This window comes from Pongo pygmaeus, chromosome 10, assembly GCF_028885625.2.
Source record: "Pongo pygmaeus isolate AG05252 chromosome 10, NHGRI_mPonPyg2-v2.0_pri, whole genome shotgun sequence".
Lineage (NCBI taxonomy): Eukaryota > Metazoa > Chordata > Mammalia > Primates > Hominidae > Pongo > Pongo pygmaeus.
The window spans coordinates 37,711,778-37,728,816 of NC_072383.2; the positions used below are offsets into that span (position 1 = coordinate 37,711,778).

General features: G+C 33.5%; 1 protein-coding gene across 3 annotated transcripts in view; it reads left to right on the top strand.

The window, feature by feature from the left end:
• The window catches only part of LRRK2 (leucine rich repeat kinase 2), a 146,075-nt gene that overhangs the window by 17,703 nt on the left and 111,333 nt on the right, over positions 1-17,039 (top strand). For all 3 annotated transcript variants that reach the window (XM_054443751.2, XM_063672628.1, XM_063672629.1), the window contains exons 7-13: positions 1,097-1,228; positions 7,059-7,178; positions 8,461-8,603; positions 8,694-8,773; positions 10,144-10,250; positions 14,502-14,631; positions 16,905-17,029. In XM_054443751.2, coding sequence (XP_054299726.1) covers positions 1,097-1,228; positions 7,059-7,178; positions 8,461-8,603; positions 8,694-8,773; positions 10,144-10,250; positions 14,502-14,631; positions 16,905-17,029 — 837 coding nt within the window. The remainder of the gene's footprint in view (positions 1-1,096; positions 1,229-7,058; positions 7,179-8,460; positions 8,604-8,693; positions 8,774-10,143; positions 10,251-14,501; positions 14,632-16,904; positions 17,030-17,039) is intronic.

Consider the following 17,039-nt stretch of genomic DNA (forward strand, 5'->3'; position numbering starts at 1 on the left):
GGCTGGTGGTTTTTGGAATCCATTGTTTTCCACCCACATCTGACATAACTCCAGTAAAAATGTGTTGATTCAAATGCAAAAGTCAAAGAAAGTAGCAGCTAAAAATTAAGAAATCAAAAGTTTTTAAAACACTAATTCTAACTGAAAAACATTTGCTTTTCAGTCTTTAAGTCTATTGTTCTGAGTCAAAGTAGTTCATTTTCTTACGTTATTAATTTTTTTTTATGTTTAAGCATTATAATATACTTTTTGTGAAAACAGTTGATTAGTTTTGGCTGTGCCAAAACAGATACTAAAATGTTTTGCAAACAGCTTTTTTTTTTTTTTTAAAAAAAAAAGAACAGTTAACATTTGATGCAGAGATATACATATTTTCTTCATGTAGGTTCACACCTCACTCCCTTTATTGATTAATTGCTTTTTCTGGTAAAGTCTTTCTTTCCTTTCTGTTTCACCTGTGTTTGTCCATAAGACTTATAATTTAATATTATGCCTCCCCTCTTTCCTTCTCCCATCTTTTCTTCCATCTATTTTGGAGCCTTCAGGAAGCTTGATTTTGCTGCCTTGTACATTGGTTGCCCTTCTGGAATAGAGGAAACAGGTCATAGCTGATTTTAACTGTTCTATCTGGTGACATATTCTTGATTTTCTTTCTTTTGGTTATGGAAAAAAAACAATGCAAAAGTCATTCTCCAATGGGGTTAGCCTCGTTAAGAAATAGACCCTCCAATTTATTTATTTGAAAACTTATGACCAATACATTACATTTCCAGACTTTCATTTTCAGTACTTTTCATTTCATTTTCAGTGCTAAAAGTACTCTGAATTTTTCCTTTTTTTGATCTTAAGGCTTTAAGCCAAGAAACAGGAATAAAGTATATTTTCCTTAATGCCAAAGATCAGTCCTACACCCCATTATGTTATCAATGAACAGCACAGTATTTTTTACAGCTACTTAACAGAACATGATGTTTAAATTTGGAAATGCAGTCATTATGCTGCCATCTATTTACAGTCTATATAAGATGTCTTTGTATGCATATTTGAAAGGAGAACATGGTTACCTTATTGATAATTATGATCTCTTTAAATTCAGGCAATAATGTGGAAGTCCTCATGAGTGGCAATGTCAGGTGTTATAATATTGTGGTGGAAGCTATGAAAGCATTCCCTATCAGTGAAAAAATTCAAGAAGTGAGTTGCTGTTTGCTCCATAGGCTTACATTAGGTGAGTTTCTTAGTTAATATGTCGTCACACTCTGTATGATATACATATATATATAAAAAATATATATGTTGCATAATGATGGATAAGTAGCATATTGACATACTTTGAATGAAAATATTGTAAAATCCCAGAAAAAATAAATTAAAACAAAAAGAAAATACTGTAAATTACCAAACTGTTCTGCTATGCTTAGATGGACTTTTAAAAGGAGTGTCAAAAATAGATGTGTAGAATGTAAAAGAAGTATTATCTTAATCTTATTTTTATAGACATAGTTCTATAGATGAGTTTTTTTACTGTTGAGGCTATATTTAAAATATAATTATGTAAGAATTGATACATACAAAAATATGCATAACATATACAATATAAAGCGTAATGCAAATAACTCACTATCCAACTTAAATATTGTACATTCCCAGTGGAGGAAGCTACCCTGGGCTTCTTCCTTCCCTTGCTTTCTCTATAGAGGTTAACACTATCCAGAATTTTGTGTTTACAAATCTTTTCTTTATAAATATGATTTACTACATTTTCATGTTTCTCTAAGCAAAATTGTTAATGTTTGCCTGCTTTTGCTTCATCAAAATGTAATCATATTGTATGTTGTCTTCTGCAATTTTCAAATATCAGTGCTATGATTATAAGAATCAGAAATATTTTTGCATGTGGTTGCATGTAGTATCTATTATTTGGAAATACCACAATTTATTTTTCCATTTTCTATCCATGGACATTTGGATTCTTTCTTGTTTTATGCTACTACTATCTGTGTTAAAGGAGATAACTGCTCTAACAGACCATTTCTTTACATTATTAATTTTTTTTCTAAATTTAAACATTATAATATACTTTTTGTAAAAACAGTTGATTAGTTTTGGCTGTGCCAAAACAGATACAAAATGTTTTGCAAACAGCCTTTTTTTAAAAAAGAAAAAAAAGAACAGTTAACGTTTGATGCAGAGATATACATATTTTCTCCATATTATAAATAAGGGTTAATATTTTGAAAAATATTTATTTGCCATTGATATGTCCTTCTTTGTGAAATACGCAATCTGTCATTTATCAATATTGTTCACAGGATGGTCTGTCTTTTTAAAATCGATTCATAGATTCTGGATAATAATGTTTTGGTGGTAGGTTATATGTATTGAAAATACCTTCCCTTGCCTTGTAGCATGTCTTTTCACCATCTTTATGGTGGCTTTTGTGATATAGTTAAATTTAATAATCAGTTCCTTTGTGATTTACTCCTTTTTATGTATCTTGTTTAAGAAATCTTAATCTGTCCTTTCTCTAAGATAATAAATATATTGTATATTTTATTCCAAATCTTTCTCATTTGTTAAACTGTTGCAGTTTGTTTATGTAAAGAACCCAATTCTCCCTCTTTTTTTTCAGTGTGGAGAGCTAGTTACCATCACAGCACAATTTATTAGAGGTTCACCTTTTTCCCAGTCGTGTGGTATATATACATGTAAACATATATATTTATGTTTCTGTCCTTGGTGTTCTGTTGCATTAATCTAATTTGTCTGAATCAATATAACACTATTTAAATTAATAGTTCTGTGAGTCCTGATATCTAAAAAGCTAATAGGTCAAGTCACCATACATTCTTTTTTAGGCACAGCTTGCCTTTTTTCTTTGGCCTTTACTATTCCTTATAAATTTCAGGATTAACGTGTCCAGTTCCTTGGAAAACACTGTTGAGATTTTGACTGGAATTGCACAAAATATGTGGATCATTTTAAGAAGAACTGACATCTTTACATTATAATTTCTTCTATACATGTCTTGCACATCTTAGTTTTTGCTACGTATCTTATTTTTTATTATTATTGTAAATGGTATTTCTTTTTAAATCATATTTTTGAACTGTGTTTTCATAAAGAAATGCAAATGATTTTCTGTATATTGAACTAACCTACCTTTCTAAACTCTTCTGTTAATTCTGACAATTTCTTTCTAAATGCTCTGAAGTTCTCTACATAGCAATTATATAATTTGTAAATAATGACAGTCTGAGTTCTTCCTTTCTGCTTCTTATATTCTTTATTTCATTTCCTTGTCTTCTTACATGAGCCAGAATTATTAATATAGTGTTAAATAGAATCATTGATACTAGACATCCTTGTTTTGCTCTGTTTCCTGATTTTACACAGAATATTTTTAGTATTCTCCCATCCAAAATAATGCATCTTACAAGGGTTTAAATTTTTTAAAAGAATTTTGTTAAGAAATTTTATTTTATTTCTTCTTTGCTTTTATTTTTACAATGTGGGCTTTTAAATGTTTGCTTTTATTTTTACAATGTGGGTTTAAAAATATTAAAATATTTAATTTTATCAAATATACTTAAAATGTAGTAGGTCTTTTTTTTCCTTTTCATTATGTTAATATGAAGAAATACATCTACAGGTTTTCTAATGCTAAGCTACTTTGCACTTCCTGATAAATTTAACTTGGTCATTTATTAGATTTTTAAAAACACTTCTAAAAAATCTTCTCTGTTTATTTTCACGTATACCAGGTGAGTTTTGGCAGCCTCTTGTTTTTTCTTTTTTACCCTTTCTTTTTTGTTAAAAAATCCTTTTATTTATTTAATGATTAATACATGGCTATTTTGTGTTTTGTATCTGATGACTATGTATAAAGTTCTGGGGAGTCTAAACCAACTGATTCTAGGCTGACTGCCTGTCAGTTGCGGAGTCTTGTTTTCTTGTATGGTTGTGAGTTTCTCTTTGATTGAGCATCCTGAGGACTTAAATTAAAGATGCTCTTTCAGAGGTGTTTGCCAGGAGTCAGAGCACAGGACTGACCTGGTAGCAGTTTAGGATATGATCCCAGGCTTAATATGGGAGACTCTGGTTGAGACCTTACCTTGCAGAGAGTCTGAAACTGGTTTGTTGAATGCAGCGCCAGGATTCATGCCTTCCCACAAGACTACTCTGGCGTTCAACTCACAGCTCTTGTTTCAGCTTCTTTTTGAACTCCCTGTGCCCCTCAACACACACCTTGGAAATTTCCTTGATAGTTTTGTGAGGACAACAGTGCGTTTAAAAGTGAGAGTGGTTGCTGAATAATAAGGAATGATCGTTAACTGTTGGACATTGATTCTGATGACATTTTCTCAAAAGGATAACCAGGAATATTTTGTACAAAATTAGGATTATTATAATAGGCATTTAGTTTTTCATTGTTACAAATTTTGGGGAAAATCATTAATCATTTGAAAAAACTAATTGACATGTCTCCATTGTAGCAACTTGTATTTTCACTTCTAGTTCATGATTATATCCCCTGTGTAATTTGGAAATTGATTTTAGCATTAGGAAATTTCCTAGTTTCAGTTAAAATGAATTTTTTGTAAGTTGAATTCTATTTTACATGCACAACTTTAGTTTGTTATTTCTTTGCTTGACAAGCATTTATTGAATGTTGTTATATGACTAAAACTGTAAGATGATAATGTTTTAATATTTTCACATTTCTTTCATAGTTTCCAAAGTGTATATATATACTCATATATTTCATGTATATGAATCTACTTATATACTGTATATAAAATATGTACATAAATATATATACATTGTATATACATGTATATAAATATATATTTATACATGTATATAAATATACATACAAATGTATATAAATATATATTTATATAGAAATGTACATTATATACATTATATATACATATTTATATACAATGTATAAATAATGTATATAAATATACATATTTATATACAATGTATAAATAATGTATATAAATATACATATTTATATACAAAGTATATTTATATACAAATATAAATATATACATATATATATATTTTTTGGATCCGTACAACTATCTTGGGAGATGGGATATTGTTATTATTTCCACATTTACAGATGAGGTCCTGTGGTTCATCAATCTTTGTGTTTTATTCAAGATTATGTAAGCAGTAAGGGGTGAAATCAGGCTGAGAACCCAAATTTCTTCATCCCTAAACAAAATATTTCTTCTAAACATGGTATCCATTTACTAGTTTATCTCTATTAGGTGACCCTTTATTCATTATTTTTCATGAGAAGGTTGTAGTTGTACAAACTGGCTGATATCTGATAATGTTTTAATCTAATTCAAAGTCGATTTCTTAAATCCAGGTGTTAGAGTAGCACACTACTGCACAATTCTGTTTCATGTTTTACAATTTACCACAGTCAAGTTACAACTTGCACATGTTACATTAAAATGTAAGTTCACCTTAATTTTTTGAAATGAGCCAGAAGAAGTGGTTTTGTTTTTGTGATTAGGGAAATGCTACTTGACTGCCAAATTGTCTAGAACAGCACATTAAAGGTGCTTGATTTTATACTGTTAAAATTAAATAAACCATGGCAACTGTCATGTCATATGTAACTTTTGTATTGTTCTGTAACTTTTTTTGAAAATAAAAAGTGATCAAATTGATCTTCAGGTAAAGAATCTTTTTTCTCTTGTTTATCTCTTAGTGGATGATGATTTGTTCCATTTAATGAGTAGAGAATTTATTGTTGCTGTTATTGTTTCAAAAGTAGCTGAATAAAACTCAACTTTTTCTTCATAGTTAAAATTAAAACCTCAAGGAAATAAATATTTAACGTTTTGCCAAACTGTGTAATCTAATTATGGGCTTAATGCATTTAAAGGCTTTGTACAATTTGCTACGTATTTTCACACAAGTTACCTGAACATAAGTCCAATCTTCATGCTGTTTTCTGAGTCACACAGTGATTCAGTGACAGAACAGCTGTTGGAAGTGGTGTGGGTATAATAGGGAAAAGAGAGTGATGGGGACAACCCAAGTTTCGACAAGCTGGTAAAAGTAGAAGAAAATCTTTTTGAAAACACTAATGATCACTAATGGCTGTGGAGAATGTTTGCTTGGTGGGTGAATGTGGAAGAGGCAACAGCATGGGAAGGTGTTGGTAACGGAGCTCCATACTTGCTTAAACTGCCTTTTGATTGTGAGGCCGTTGATGAATATTTAGTTTGGGCTTTAGGTTTTTTATGATACAGGATCTTTTCCATTTCTGGCTTTGTATCTCAGAGATCACTTAGTTACACTTATAGATGAATAGAAGTTTCAATTCTTTGTTTTAGAAAGAAGCTTGGTAACTGTTAGTGAGTTACAAATAAGCCAAATAGAAGAAGGTACATATTTCTGCAGTATCAGATAAAGTTTTTCCTCATAATGATTTAGAGTCTTGGATGTCATATTAATTCTTAGAAGAGTGGGTATAAAAAGGTATGGGACTTCTTCCCGGGGTGGGTTGGAGGTGGTGAAATATCTTTTTTTTTTTTTTTCTGAGATCATCATAGACAAGATCAAATAATGGTAAACATGCCAATGAATTTTCTAAGCACTATTCCTTTAAGTGAAAGAAGAGTGTTTCAGTAAAGTGATTTAATATCGGGTCTTCTAAAAAGATTTAAGAGTTTCATTTTTAAAAGGCAGAAAAATTAAGTTATTTTATACAATGAATATTTTCGTGCCATGTGTCACAGACATGACTTGAGAGGGAATCAGAGAACATGCAGTTAATACAACCCAAACTAGTATCATTATTTTTGCTCAATCACTTCCATTGTCTAAGTAAGATAATTAAAGGACAGCATAAAATAAAATTTCAAAACTTTACTCAATCATATTAAGCTATTTTAATTAAAGTAAATGTTTTAATGCCATTGAATATTCATCACTATTCAAAATTATTGATGTAAATAGTGTTATATGTTAAAGATAATTTAACCTCCATGGATGAGAATTCAGCTAACGTTTCACTTAACTTTTAGGTAATTTTTTCAATATCCTGGTATTAAATGAAGTCCATGAGTTTGTGGTGAAAGCTGTGCAGCAGTATCCAGAGAATGCAGCATTACAGATCTCAGCGCTCAGCTGTTTGGCCCTCCTCAGTAAGTAACTTCACTAAAAAGGGGATTCTTACAGAGGCATTTGACATCAAATATGAACATTGTAACAAGAGAATGGTATGTACAGATGGAAGCATTCAATGCCTTTTCTGTCCTGTGTAGCTCATTTTCCAGTAGAGGATACTTTCAAGGAATCTAACAGTTGTGACAAGTATACACATCTCAATGTAGAGTTTTGCTTTACATCATTCTTGATTTAGCTTTGTCATTAAACAGCTAATCTGTTTTAAAAAAATTTTTATTTGTGGCTGAGCATGGTGGCTCATGCCTGTAATCTCAGCACTTTGGGAGGCCGAGGCGAGTGGATCACAAGGTCAGGAGTTTAAGACCAGTCTGGCCAACATGGTGAAACCCCATCACTACCAAAAATATAAAAATTAGTTTCGCATGGTGGTGGCCACCTGTAATCCCAGCTGCTCGGGAGGCTGAGGCAGGAGAATCGCTTGAAACCGGAGGGTAGAGGTTGCAGTGAGCTGAGATTCTGCCACTGCACTCCAGCCTGGGCAACAAGAATGAAACTCCATCTCAAAAAAAATAATTTATTTGTATTTTAAGTTCTGGTGTACATGTGCAGGATGTGCAGGTTTTTTACATAGGTAGATGTGTGCCATGGTGGTTTGCTATACCTATTAACCCATCACCTAGGTATTAAGCCCAGCATGCATTAGCTATTTTTCCTAATGCTCTCCCTTCTCCAGTCCCACCCCCCAACAGGCCCCAGTGTATATTGTTCCTCTCCCTGTGTTCATGTGTTCTCATTGTTCAGCTCCCATTTATAAGTGAGAACATGCAGTGTGTGGTTTTCTCTTCATGTGTTAGTTATCTGAGGATAATGGTTTCCAGCTCCATCCATGTCCCTGCAAAGGACATGATATAATTCCTTTTTATGGATGCATAGTATTCCATGGTGTATATGTACCACATTTTCTTTATCCAGTCTATCATTGATGGGCATTTGGGTTGATTCCATGTCTTTGCTATTGTGAATAGTGCTGTGATGAACTAATCTTTTCAAATAATCCTCCTCTCGTCTATTAGGTTTTTTTTTTGGAACCTTCTTCCTGATTTTATTATTTATCTGGATAGGATGGTAGTATTATGAGATGTATAATATATTAAAAATTATCTTTATAATTGACCAAGGCTTCTACTAAAGCACACCTCATTTTGTTGGTAATATTTCAAAATATGGACTTAGAGTTGGTCAAACTGTTAAGTAGATAATATATATAATGTTTTTATTTATTTTTCAATTTTTTTCAAGCTGAGACTATTTTCCTAAATCAAGATTTAGAGGAAAAGAATGAGAATCAAGAGAATGATGATGAGGGGGAAGAAGATAAATTGTTTTGGCTGGAAGCCTGTTACAAAGCATTAACGTGGCATAGAAAGAACAAGCACGTGCAGGTAGGACTCTCATAAATATTAGAGTTATTCAAAATTATGTTTTCCAATCATTTATATTTTGACAGATTTCTTTTTTCTCCCCTAATCCAGGAGGCCGCATGCTGGGCACTAAATAATCTCCTTATGTACCAAAACAGTTTACATGAGAAGATTGGAGATGAAGATGGCCAGTTAGTAGTTTTGATTTTATATGATAGAAAATTTCAGTTATATTTTAAATCCATACCTATAAAATACCTTAACCATAACTTTTATTGTTAGGAATATTTTTGATACAGGCACTTAGTTTTAGATGTTGCTGCAAAATAGTAGTAGGTATGTAGTATTTTGATCTCATTACCTTCAGGAGTTAGAAAAGGTAGAATGAGAGTTATTATTGAGAGATTTGGAATCAAGGGTCATTTGGTAATTCATAAATCATGGAGAAAGAATCTTTCTGTTTTCTGGCTGATGGTTTTAAAATGCCATATTAATTCATCTTGGGTGATAGAAATTGCAGAGCCATCTGTGATCTTTTCTTCTATGGTGACTAGCCAGCAGGTTGTCAATATCAGAAATTAGATTTGGTTAGAGAGCTTCCTATGATGAGTTCCCATCTGATGTGACAGAGTTGACCTGTCTTCGTTCGAGAGGGTTATTTGAAGCTGTCATCTCTGGATAACTCTTTCAATAGGAGTGCCATTCAAACATCATAAGACAGGCACTCTCTCCCAAAGATACAAGCTGTAGCAAGGAGTTTTGTGCATATCAGGTTTGTTTCATATCTATGAGCCTTTGTGTTTTATGGCAACTGATCGATTATACTTGTGCTATTTGCAATGGATATCCTCTGGGTTTTAAATTGTGAATGACTTATTTTGGAAACAAACAGTAGTATTCTTGGTCTGAAATCTTGACAGTCTATTTGTTTAATTATCTATTGCTGATAAGAAGGGAATTAATAACACAGATGCTACTTAATTAAATATTTTCATTTTGACAAGAAACAGTAATTCTTTTGAAAACTATGCTAAATTGGCATCTTAATAATTTCATGTTGAGCAAGGCTTTTGGAGATTAGGGTAAGGGAGATTCATGTTGCAGTTTATAAATTTCAGTTCATAGGGTATCTATTTTTCAATATCCATGAGATAACTTTAAAATAAATATATTATTAAAACAAAGAAAATATATGTATGTTGTACATCTTTAAAACCTACCTTGCTTCTTTACAATTTTCAATTTTTCCTCTCTTGTTTCCATTCTCTTCTTCTCCTCACTTTACCTTTTTCCTCAGCATCTCTTTACATATCTGCTGAGCTTTTTTATTTCTCTCTGCTGCATATTGGCTTTTGAAAAAGCATAAAAATACTAATTTGTTAGGATTTAATTAATTTGAGTCTCAAAAAATGAACTATAATTCACTCTTGTAAGTGGAGGTGGCATAAAATATTGTTTATATGCTCTTAATTGTTGTTAGAGATATTTGATAATGGCAAGTGAGAATTTAAGATAGTTATTTAAAAGCCTACTACTAACATTTTGTTTGAATTTTTGAAAGTTTCCCAGCTCATAGGGAAGTGATGCTCTCCATGCTGATGCATTCTTCATCAAAGGAAGTTTTCCAGGCATCTGCGAATGCATTGTCAACTCTCTTAGAACAAAATGGTAAGCAGTGGGCCATAGTTTCAAATAAAGGGACACACATTTTTGTGGTATTTTTGTGGTATTTTTAATTATAGAAGCTATATATTGTGAAAAATTTACATAATTTATAAAGCTATATATTGTGAAAGATATCTCTATGTGTAGAGCTGTATTGACATATGGATTACGAATATATAGGTAAAAGGATGAGGAATAAACATTTGTTGTATATTTTTCCGAACTTCTATGTGTAAACTCACACATGACATATACAAAATTTTAGGTATTTTGTGGAAATGGGATCATATTATACTCTTTTATAACCAAATTTTATTTATTCTCTTTTTTATGTTGATACATGTGTATTCTCACATTATCGTTTTATTTTTAATTTTTTAAATTTATTTTTGTTTTTAGATATGGTCTCACTCTGTCACCTAGGCTGGAGTGCAGTAGCATGATCATGGCTCACTACAAAGTCCTCAAACTTTTGGACTCAGGTGATCCTCCCACCTCAGCCTCCTGAGTAGCTGGGACTACAGGCATGCACTGCCATGCCTGGCTAATTTTTTGCAGAGATGGTGTTTTGCCATGTTGCCCAGGCTGGTCTCGAATTCCTGGGCTCAAGCAATCCATCTGCCTTGGCCTCCCAAGTGCTGGGATTACAGGCATGAACCACTGTGCCCGGCCCAAATTATCATTTTTAATAGCTGTGTAGTTTTTCAGTGCTTGCCTGTATTCTATTTTATGAACCAATTTCTTACTGATGAAGTTTTAGTTTGTGTCCAGTGGGATGTTTCTGGAACCCATAGTAAACACCAATGATCACTTTCCTCCTCTATTTTCCTTTATACATGGTTCCTATTATTTTATTGGGAAAATTTCATAGAAATGCAACTGGGTAGAGAGCTATTCACCACTTTAAAATCTGGTAAAATTGTCTATTATAAATTTTTGCACTATACTTTTTAAAAAAATGGTCCTTTACATGTAATTCTTATAAGTCTTATAGCTTTGTATAATTATGAAGAGAAAAATGGCTTGTATACCTTTAGAAAGACATGAGTTTTAAGATTATGGTTCAGGCCGCTCAAATTTCTTCCCCCATAAACAGGAATACTGCCAGAAATCCTTAGGTAAAAACTCATCATAAAGGCATTGGGACTTGGCAGCTTTTGCAGGACATTTTTAGAGGGCAAAAAATAGAGTAAAACACTGAAAGTCAGACCCAGAGACCAGTGTAAGCATCAGCTAAATAGAGAACCTGGGTAGGGTGGGAAAAAAAATAAAGCAGCCACCTCATGCATGTTTCTTTATATTATTATTGAAGTCAAATAAAGAGGAAAATATTTCTTCTTCCTCTTCCTCCTTTTTTATCTCGCCTCTCCAATGGCACTTTAATAAAACGCTTGGAGTGGCCAGGGCACTGACAGACAGACAGGGGCTGCTCTCAAGGATAATAAGTCAGAGTAAAAGGGGAAGGAGAGGGAATCGCTGTTCTCGAATCTCTCTTATTCCACTGTGCAGTTAAAGAGGTCTGGACAGGGATTTCACTCCTGAAAATGAGGACTGGACTTTGTGGCTTCTGTTGGGGCACCTTTAGAGTGGAGGTAGACTTTTACTATGTACAGACAACATTGTGTTGGTGACATCCTTTATAACCACCTGGAAATCTCCTTTGATATGCAAATCAAACAACCATAACTTTGTGAAATTTCGACTGCTTCCTATTGTGGTGTCTGAGGACTGGTTACGTTCAGAGTCCACCCTGATGTCTTTGTTCAGTTTTCTGCTCTTTCTAGTTCCTTACTTCTTTGTTCTTGATCACCTGTCAGGTAAAATGTCCTCAGATCCTTTTGTATTGTCTTTGGAGTTCTGCCTTAATAAAGCATGAAGAACTTGAGTACCTTGTTCATCAACTTTCTTGGGCAGTTTCTCATTGAAAGACACTTGGGAACCTTTGGGTGTGCAGAGCTGAGCATGACTTTTTTTTTTTTTTTTAGAAAAAATGGCTACATTGGCGGGCAGAAGAACTGGGTCCTTGGAACCATGGAGGTCCCAAGGTTGCATACATTTTGTGTGACATTTTTCCTATTCAATTAATTAACTAATATTTATTGAGCTCCCAAGTGTCTACTGTCTGTAGGCACTTGGGATACATTCGTTAAGTAAAAATCCCGGGCTCATGGAGTTTAAACTGTAGTAGGGAAGATAATAAGATTAACTAAAATATGTAATATTTGAGGCAGTTAAGAATAAAAAATGAAGGAAAGAAGGAGAATATGATATGTTAGACATCAGAGGAGATAAAATTGTGAATAGACAGCCAGGAAAGAAGGTGACTATTGAGTAAGACCTTCAGGGCGTTGCATATTGTTTTTTGCCTCTGAAAGCCGTTAATTTCCTGTTAAAATGGAGTGGATGAGATCAAGAGTGTTATGTAGATAGCTGGTAAATGCGATAGCGTGTAAAATGTTCTATAAAGTCTAAGGTGAATTTATGATGAAATTTCTTCTCCTAGGCTTATTGCTTGCAATTTTCAAATCACACGTTGGGTTACCGTCTAGGATAGTGATTCTTAAAGTGTGGTTCCTGGACCAACAGCATTTGCTGGGGGAACTTGATAAACAATGTAAATTCAAGGGCCCCATACAGACCTTCTCAATCATAAACCTTGGAGTTGAGACCCAGCAATCCATGTTTTAACAAGCTCTCCAGGTGATTCTGATGTACACTAAAGTTTGAGAACCACTGACCTAGTGTCGTTTTTGTCTTTTAAAGTGTCTTCTTGGCTAGAAGCTAGCCACTTTGGGAAAGGTTATTACAACTTCTGATGTGATTGAGCAAATTAACCAACTCTTTATTGTATCTTAATGTGTGATATTCTGAATGTGTTTAAAAGGTATGAGTTTTTCAGGCTCTGGCAGTATTTTAGAATGTGTATGTGATTTCTATTTATTTCCATGTTTTGTCCTATCTTCTTAAGATAGACTACTTATTTTAAAAGCAGTACTTAAGTTAAAACTTTTTATGTTTCTTTTTCTGCCACTTTCAAAGTGTTGAATCACAGTGTGTAATGTTGGAACTGATATTTTTATAGAGGCTTCAAGACAACTGATATTTATGTGGAAACTTAAAGACGATAGATTTATGTTTAGTGAAGGAAGTTTATTACAAAGAGGAAAATTGGCCAGTTGTGGTGGCTCATGCCTGTAATCCCAGCACTTTGGGAGGCCAAGGCAGGAGGATTGCTTGAGCTCAGGAGTTCAAGACCAGGCTGGGCAACATAGTGAGATCTCCTCTCTACAAAATATTAACAAAAATTAGCCAGGCATGGTGGCACACTTGTAGTCCCTGTTATTTGGAGGCTGAGACAGGAGGATCACTTGAGGCCAAGAGGTTAAGACTGCAGTGAGCTATGATCATGCTACTGCGCTCCAGCCTTGGCAACAGAGAGAGATGCTGTCACAAAAAGCAGCAACAACAAAAAAAGAGGAAAATTATTCCTTAATCATTATTGCTGGAATATAGTTACTTTCCACAAATAGTGAAATACCAGTTGTAAAGCATATCTATATGTTTCCTAGACTTTGGCATTACTTTGTGAAAATAACTGTAATTACTTATGTTCTGTGTAAATGCTTTCCATTCCTTTGTATATGATGGCATATATAGAAATTATAATGTTTGTAAAGTCCGCTGGGATAAATGGACAAAGCAGCTGAAGGCTGAAAGCAACCAAGCCTGTTACAGCCCCTTCATTCCCCATACTCCCAAAAAGCTGAGTGAATGGTCAATACCTCCACATGCTTCTAACTCATTCCTAGCCCACCAGTGTCTAGCATATCTGGTTAGTCTTAGCTTTATATAAGTGCAGTTATTTGTGAACTTGTTTTAAGTATTGGAATAAAATTTAACTTTCATTCTTATTTTGGAGACCACTATTTAAACAGATTTCTTTTTTCCTGCAAAAACACTCCTTTCACAATGGACAGAGACATGGTGATTACATTAAAACCATCTACTCTATGAATAAAAATGTTAAAACCAAAATCCCAACAAAGGGTTAATAAAGGCAAAAAAAAATTGGAAATGACATGTGTTTTAAAGAAATAAACATGAATTATCTTTAAGCTGTCAATGAACTATAAATTATGTGTGCTCTTGTATATGCTTTCCTGTAAATTTGGTCTATATTAATATTCTAAAGCTTATGGTAAAATTATGAAAATATGCTTTCATATCTATAAGTAACATTTTAAAAATTCTCAGTTAATTTCAGAAAAATACTGTTATCAAAAGGAATACACCTGAATGTTTTGGAGTTAATGCAGAAGCATATACATTCTCCTGAAGTGGCTGAAAGTGGCTGTAAAATGCTAAATCATCTTTTTGAAGGAAGGTAATATAGATTCATTAACTTGTACAGAATATATCATATTGGGCCAGGTAGAATATCAATATTTCAAGCATATTTCTAACAATGAAAAGAAAAAGAAAAACATAAAACACTTGAAAATTGATGCATTTTGCAATGTAATCTCGTGTCACTAGTACCATAGACTTACTTTATCTGAACACTGAAAGGAATGGCAAGATTGTGGAAACATGTTGAAGGTTTGCTTTTGAACCTGATGCTTGATGTTGACTATATTTTGAAAAGTGGTAATTGTATAGCACATAGCATACAGCAGTTTTTCTAATTATTGTGTGTGTGAAAGTTATAAAAGATAAAATCAGGATATGGCTAAATTTTGCTCTTTCACAACGAATATATTATTCCTTTATCTGAATGAACTCTGTCTTCTCTTCCTGCTTTCAATCCTTAGTTAGGGAAAATTTTAACTACATCTAGTCCAAGTGCAAAGATGTTAAGATTATATAGCTGCGGGTTAGTGGCACAACAGAGACCAGATCCTTTGATCTATGTGTGGATGGTGGTGGGGCAGGGTGGGATGAGGTGGGGGTGAGGGGTGGTAGGTGTGGGCAGAACTTGTGGCTTAAAAGAAACACCTGTTTAAAAGACTAAAAATGAATAATATGCGGAAGGTGCCTACTGTAGAATAGGCTCCGTGCCTTTTTGCATTTTGTTAAGCCAAAAAATATGATGTAAATTTGGCATTGTCTGAGTAAATTTCAAACAAAAAGAGGCTATATAGAAAACTCTCATGTGTAAAAAAAATAATTGGCACAGAAGTTGCAGTAAAAACTAATTTTGTTCCTGGCTTTGCCACTAATTTGAGCCAACTGTTTCATCTCTAAAACTTCACGTTCCTCATTGGTAAAGAGGAATGATAATAACAACCTTGAAAGTTGTAAGCTTAGAATGTAAGGATTAAATAAATTAATTTTTACAAAGGGATTAGGATAATGCCTGCTGCATTTTAAGCACTCAACAAATTGTATCTATTGTTGTTATACTGTTATTACGTGTGAATAAATGAAGTGCATATAGCATGAAATGTAGCATAACTGCAGACTTGTAAGAAGTAGGGTTACACTGTTTTTAACATCAGGCTAACTAATCTATGTTTATATATCTCTCTAAGCTGTATTTCTCTTATTTAAGTGTTGTTTTTGAACACTGAGATGAAAAGTTTATCTTCAATGTTGATTTTAATGGTGCCAGAAGTGTGCAAACCTTTACAAATGAGGCAAAAACACAGCGGAATAAACTCCAGTCTAGGATTCTGTAGATTCTGGGCAAGGCATTTAATGTTTCTGGCTGCATGCTGTTACGTAAAATGTGTACAGTTGCAGTCCTGGAGATTCCGCATTGCCTCTGACAGTGTGTCTGCCCCTACAGAACTCATGTTAGTTGAGAGACTGATAAGTAAACAGATTATTATAATACAGTCTCAGAATGCAGTGGCAGTAGTGTGTAAAAGACGCAATGGTAAGAGCAGAGTGGACGCAGCTGGGGTTACCCAAGGAGGGGAGGCTCCAATGGAGGGATGTGTTTAATCTGGGACTTTAAGTTGGAAAAGAAGGAACGTATCTCAGTGTCCACAGAACCATGCAAAGTGAGAACATGGTTCTGATATGCACAAGTTTCAGTTAACAAGCAAAGCAAGGATTGACTGTATTAAAGTTCATAGTACCTACTGCATTCTAGTCAAGTGACATTTGCTCATATGTAAAAGAAAGAATACCTTAAATACCTTAGAGAAACCAAGACTGTAAAACAAATTAAAAATAATTAAAAATACCATATAAGAAGTCCAGTGATGTTAATCTGGAAGAGGAAGGTTCGTGTCATGTAAAGAGGCCTTGTCTTGGGGTCAAACAAGTTTGGGTACCAGCCTTGTCTCTGTCACTTTCTAGTGATAAGACCTGAATATTTAACCTCTATCTGTCTAAGTTCTTCATGTAGAAAATGGGGATAATAACACCTGCCTGTTGGGATTGTTGTCATTGACCCATCGTAGGTCAGAAGGATGTTGTTAGTTTTATGAAATGAAATAATTCCCGGGTTACTATGAATTCTATCTTATGAGTTCAAAGTTTAGACAATTAAAATTATGTATTGTTATACTACTGATTTCAAATGCGTTTTCATATAGTCTTTCCCGATAAAATATATTGGTTCTGTCCTCCTGTACTTATTTCAGTTTGGTATTTATACCATTGAATCAGATCGGTCTTTCAATAAACATGCCAATTTTATATCCCCAGCAACACTTCCCTGGATATAATGGCAGCAGTGGTCCCCAAAATAATAACAGTTATGAAACATCATGAGACATCATTACCAGTGCAGCTGGAGGCGCTTCGAGCTATTTTACATTTTATAGTGCCTGGTAAGTTACA